Source organism: Trichechus manatus, unplaced genomic scaffold, assembly GCF_000243295.1.
Source record: "Trichechus manatus latirostris isolate Lorelei unplaced genomic scaffold, TriManLat1.0 scaffold00184, whole genome shotgun sequence".
Taxonomy (NCBI): domain Eukaryota; kingdom Metazoa; phylum Chordata; class Mammalia; order Sirenia; family Trichechidae; genus Trichechus; species Trichechus manatus.
Genome location: NW_004444120.1, coordinates 1521496 through 1527178, shown reverse-complemented (window position 1 = coordinate 1527178; position 5683 = coordinate 1521496). Strand labels below are relative to the sequence as shown.

General features: G+C 46.7%; 1 protein-coding gene across 2 annotated transcripts; it reads right to left on the bottom strand.

Annotated features, from left to right (window-relative positions):
- Positions 1 to 20: 20 nt before the first annotated feature.
- On the bottom strand, positions 21 to 4269 carry CDKN1B (cyclin dependent kinase inhibitor 1B). Of its 2 annotated transcripts, none has more exons than XM_023741582.1 (3): positions 3377 to 4269; positions 2724 to 2853; positions 21 to 594 (listed from the first exon to the last, which is right to left on the bottom strand). In XM_023741582.1, the coding sequence occupies exons 1-2, from the start codon at positions 3849 to 3851 to the stop codon at positions 2732 to 2734; spliced, it is 597 nt and encodes a 198-aa protein (XP_023597350.1). In that variant the 5' UTR covers positions 3852 to 4269; the 3' UTR covers positions 21 to 594; positions 2724 to 2731. The 2 variants fall into 2 exon arrangements, with proteins under 2 accessions (XP_023597350.1, XP_004387382.1); XM_004387325.2 differs by having other exon boundaries at positions 21 to 623; positions 3377 to 4263.
- Between the last annotated feature and the right edge of the window lie 1414 nt (positions 4270 to 5683).

The window sequence follows — 5683 nt, the reverse complement described above, 5'->3', positions numbered from 1 at the left end:
GGGGGGGAGACTGAGGGGGGCAGTTTTTTGTTGTTATTTTTTAAAAGCCTTTTATGGCTACATAACAGAATCATCAGAGCTCCCAAATGAGAATAGGCTTCATGTAAAAATAAATAGCAATTATTTATAGCCAGTGTTGAAATTTTGATCATTTTAAAAATGAAGTACCACTTCTCATTGAAAGGGACATTACATCTTTAAAGAAAATAATTCCAACCCTTCCCCAAAATTGCTTCTCTTCATGCAAGTCAATTAGTTTTTTTTTCTTCTTGCTCTAAACTGAAGCAAGCTCTTGAAACCTCCCATGCCAATTCCTTACTCCCACCCTGCCCTCCCTTCCCCAAAGTTTATGTGCTACATAAAAGATAAAAACTATATACACAGGTAGTACAATGAAGCAAATAAGGAAAACCTAATTGCACAATGCTACATCCAATGCTTTTAAAGGCAGATCACTTAAGAGTGCCTAAAATTTTAGTGTTATTGTGTCGTTGCTTTTCAGTGCTTATACAGGATGTCCATTCCATGGAGTCAGCGATATGTATTTAAATTTTTTCGTTTATATCTTCCTTGCTTCATCAAGCAGTGCTGTATCTGATAAACAAGGAAACAAACCCTTAATTCTGCAAAAAGAAACAAGAAGAAAGAATTAGGGGGAAACGCTAGAGTAATATTATGAATAAAGTATACGAATTATGTTGTCACTATCTCAGAAATTCCTGAGATGGGGGCAAAAAAGTATGTACTAAAAGTTGACGATCATAGTAATCTACACCCAACACACCCTTAACTGGATTTTTACCCTCCTCTGTGTTGTGTACTTTTGTCTAGAGCAGTGGTTCTTAACAGTGGGCAATTTTACCCCCAGGGGACATATGGCAATGTCTGCAGACAATTTTAGTTGTCACAACTGGGGAGGGGGAGATGCTACTGGCATCCAGTGGGTAGAGGCCAGGGATGTTGCCAAACATTCTAGAATGCACAGGACGGCCCCCACAACAAAGAATTATTCGGCCCAAAATGTCAACAGTGCAGTGGTTCAGAAACTCTGGTCTAGAGAATCTGGGTCAAAAATAATAGGAAAATTAAGAAACTATAACACTTAAGAGTAGCAAAACTTGCTAAATTTGAAAAATAATTGAAAATTTATAAAGGCCCTTCAGATGAAAATTCAATTAATATCTTTTTAAAAAACTGAGGGCAAAACATTCTTTTATTCATAGGCAGAATATACACATATATGCTTTTGAGCAGACCCTTCCTACTTTTTCTAGTATTCTAGTATTTCTAGTTAAACTGGCAATATTGACTAACGAATGCCTCTCTGCATGTCAGAATGTGGTCAGATCAGAATTCAGCAGTTCTGATTCACTGTGGCTCATCTCATGAGCAAGGCCACAAGTCAAAAACCAAGAAGAGCTGTAAATGTTAAGGTTGCTTCAGAAAAATTTTCATCCAATTTTCCACTTCATATATGTAATCTAGAGATTTTACAGTGCTGTTTTGTATAAGCTCTAAAAAATATACATATGTGGAGAAGTCAGATATATAACATAATGATTTAAAAACAACAAAACTGAACCCCACTTTAATCCTTCTGTTAATTTATTTTAAAAGTTTTATAAACGAGGATTTAAAAAGTTAGTATCAACATCTATTATGATCTTTTTATATGCTAGGCTGTAAGTATGCTTTGGGAGGAAAAAAAAAGAGGTCACAGTCCTTGTTTTTAAGAAGCTCGTAAACTATTAGAATACATGTAGTTTGATCATTATGGATAGCCAATCCACGTTAAATTGAGGACTAAATTATTCAAATTACCTATTCACGTTGATCAGATTTTAGTAAATGGAAAAATCTCCACTTCTCTTGTGGCTGGTAGGCTTAGCCTCGGCAAGCCCTGATCTGTACTATCCATTTCCCCTACAAATATCTACATGGTCCTGTTATAGCATGATTAGCATACACATGCTGACGTGTTCCTGGATTGCTTACTCTGGCAGAGTTACTTAACTTCTGCTTTGCAACTTTGGTGTTATCAGAAATTCTACAGAAACTTTAGTATTTCTGAGTTTTCACTAGGGATTTTTAAAAAATATGCAGGTTTCTTCTCTCCCCCAAATTTATCAGAAACAGGATAGTGACAGTCTATGAAGATAAAGATAAAAGAAGACAACATACCACCCTATTCACATTTCTAACCACTTGATTAACCAAATGTGAGCTATTTGTACCTAACTTTTCCCTCAAATTTGAAATCCAAACAATTATCGCACGGCCTAAAAAACTGGGAGCGACTCAACTTGAACCTCTGGAAAATGAATCCTCATGAAGTGGGACCGAGGCTTGCCCCATTTCTTGTTCAGATGGGGAAAGAACCTATTGTTCCCAGCAGGGTTTGGTGGGACTCAAGGAAATAAACTTCCTACTCATGGGGCCCTGGGTACAAGTACTTGCCTAGGACACTTGCTCTGGTTGTGTAGTGTGTTGAGGGAAAACGATCTCAGGATGTAGATTTTGAAAAAATTACAGGATCCCCACAGTGATTCCTCAGGTTTCTCCATTCTTACTTTTTTGACCTCACAAAATATAAGCAAAACAAACACCCACAAGCTCCTAATCTGCCAGCAACCAGTAAGATCAGGTATCTTGGGGTTTTCAGGCCCACGGGATCCTGCAGCCCAGTTCGGGTGTCAGTTGTTTGCTCTTAGAAATCAACCCACCAATTGGTTTACGTTTGACGTCTTCTGAGGCCCGGCTTCTTGGGCGTCTGCTCCACTGAACCGGCATTCGGGGAACCTTCTGAAACATTTTCTTCTGTTCTGTTGGCTCTTTTGTTTTGAGTAGAGGAATCTAAGGACAACGGGAAATTAAAAAAAAAAAAAAAAAAAAAAGCACACACACAATCTTTATTAGAAAAAACAATGGCCCAGAGAAGTTGGCCCCATAGTCAGGGGATGAAAAACCCACTACCTCCACCCACAATCCTGGATCCATCATCACCAATGCCCTTTAAGTGCACAAAATCAGACTGTTTTCACATAACAGAAAGTGTATTCTACCCCCCAAATCTCTCTCTCCATAGCGTAGGAAGAGCTCTTTGATAAACATCTCAACGCTGTCACGTAGCTAAGACTGGAGGAGGACCTGCGATGTTTAAGTTAGGGAAAGTATCAGATATTACCATCTCCGGCTTCTGCTTTAAAACGCATACGTAAACAAGCGCTCAGCAGGTTAACATTCGAAACCTAGCATTAATAAAGTTCGCTCCCAAAAGCTAGATCAGAATACGCTGAAAAGAAAGCTAAGGTTGAGACCCTCAAGCAAGCAAAGCGCTGCCCCAGACAGGCATACATGTGTTTGAAAAGGTCATTACCGTCTGCTGCAGGTCGCTTCCGTACCCCCGCGCACTGCTCCGCTAAGCCCGTCTGGCTGTCTGCTGTGTCAGTCTTTGGGTCTACCAAATGTGTGTCCTCTGAGTTTGCCTGAGACCCTATTAACGGCACTGCCTGGCGGTTCGCGCTGACATCCTGGCTCTCCTGTGTCGGCACCTTGCAGGCGCCTTTGGGTGGCCGCGGGGGTCTGTGGTAAAACTCGGGCAAGCTGCCCTTTTCCATCTCTTGCCACTCGTATTTCCCCTCCAGGGGCTTGTGATTCTGAAAATCAAAATTCCACTTGCGCTGGCTGGCCTCTTCCATGTCTCTGCAGTGCTTCTCCAAGTCCCGAGTCAACTCTTCGTGATTCACCGGGCCGAAGAGGTTTCTGCAGGCGGAGGGTTTAGGGTACTCCGCCTGTCTGGCGTCCATCCGCTCGAGGCTCGGGCTCCCGTTAGACACTCGCACGTTTGACATCTTCCTCTCGAGTCTCTACTACCGCCGCTCTGGCTCTCTCCGAAAACAAAACCGAACAAAACAAAACGCCCCGACCCAACCCAACCCCCTTCCGTAAGCTCTGCGACGGCCCTCGGAGCCAAGAGCAACAAACACCGCCAAGGCACTGGCCGAGCTGCAGGAGCGCGCTGGGTCTGGGGGCGGGCGCCCGGGGAAGCCCCGGAGAGGCAGCCGAAGGGCTCGGCAGATCAAGTGTACCGGCGACTGGAGGGCGGGGAGCGAAGGGGAGGAGCAGCGGGGAAAGCCCGGCCAAGTGCAGGCTGCTACCAGCCCGCGGGGCCCGCCAACCCAGCCGCTCTCCAAACCTTGCCGGCGTCAGAGTCGCGGAGCCGAGAGAAAGTGGGGAGAGGGGAAGGGGAGAGAAACACCCCGAAAAGGCGAGCCCCCTTTTTTGAGTTGCCCAATATGGCGGTGGAAGAGAGGCTGACGAAGAAGAAAATGATTGACACCGCAAGTCTATTTAAACAGAGGAGGAGATCCATTGGTCGCGGCGCCGGGAGCCGCCCAGCCGAGGCTGGCGAGCGCGGCCTTAAGGTGGCCCCGGCGCGGTTCCGACGCCCAGCCGCTTGACTGAGCGCGCCGACTCCGAGAGCGCAACGAGGAGATTGGCTGGTCGCGTGATTGCCGGAGGTGTGCTCCTGCCAACAAACCTGCTCTGGCTGGCCCCGGAGAAATTAAAAATAAGACAAACAAACTAGCCAAACGGCCGGGAAGCTGGGGAGGGGCCTCTACGGCGGGGCAGGCGGGGCTTTGGGTCCTGGTCCCGGCGCTGCGCTGTCTGGCGTGCCCGCTCCTAAGCCCCGACCTCCAGCCCCTGGCCTGTGAAACGAAGGGGCTGGACCCCAGGATCTGGAATGGTGCTTGCATCTCAGTGTTTTCTCCGCACTCGCCGAGCCCGGGGCGCGGGGGAGTGGAGGGCGGAGGCCGATGGTGGGAGCTCAGGCTTCTCCTGGGCGCGCACCAGTGGCCCCCACCTCGTGCCCTGCGGAGGAGGTCAGGAAACCTTTGCTGAGAGCCGGGATCACCCCCCGCCCCCGACGCCTGAGTACCACAGAGGGGTGGGCAACGGTTAGCTCAGCCTTAACCCAGAAGTTTCAGCCATCCTAAGGGCAACAGGAGGTTTAGGGAAAAGCCAGAACTAACTTCTTTCTATAAAGCAGCCGATCGCAGCCTTTATACTGTGTTCTGAATCCAAGCTCTCCCGCATTCGAAAAGAAGGGATCTCAAGATCAAAAAGCCCGACTGCTCTCCCGAGTCCCTTAAACTTTGTAGCCGTTTCAGATACATTTAGTTTTGAAAAGCGAGGTTACACCCTTGGCCCAGGTTCTTGCTTCCCCAGTACACTTGAGGCCACCGACACTGACTGCGTGTGGGAACTCGCCTCCTTCTCTTCATACTTCTCAATTTTTTCACTGGTAGTAGTAGTTTCCTCTACCTGAGTCCAGTCGCCAAATACAACAGCTCCTTCCTTCCTGCACCTTTCTGTCCCCCTGGCTTCCTGCTCCAAGCCACCCAGAATTACGTCCGGATGACAACCTGCTGCGTTTAGAGGACTGCAAGCTGTTGAAAGGGGAAAATATTCCCCATAAGGATCAAAGTCTGTGTTCTGAAGTGATTTATGAAACCACCAGAACCATGTCCTCATGCCTGACGTGATCAGTGCGTTTCTCCCCTTGGCAAATTGAAACGTTTATCAAATCAGTTTGGTCTTCAGCAAGGTGGTGGAAGTTAAAACAGGGTGGGCAGGGTTGTCATAGCTCAGTGGGTCTTTAACTGCCTCCCCAGTCCCACTC

Excerpts from the sequence above, each read along its gene's own strand:
- CDKN1B (XM_023741582.1), bottom strand. The coding sequence starts at position 3,851 with ATGTCAAACGTGCGAGTGTCTAACGGGAGCCCGAGCCTCGAGCGGATG. Across the intron at positions 2,854-3,376 it reads GAAGCGACCTGCAGCAGACG|ATTCCTCTACTCAAAACAAA; the intron begins GTAATGACCTTT and ends CGTTGTCCTTAG.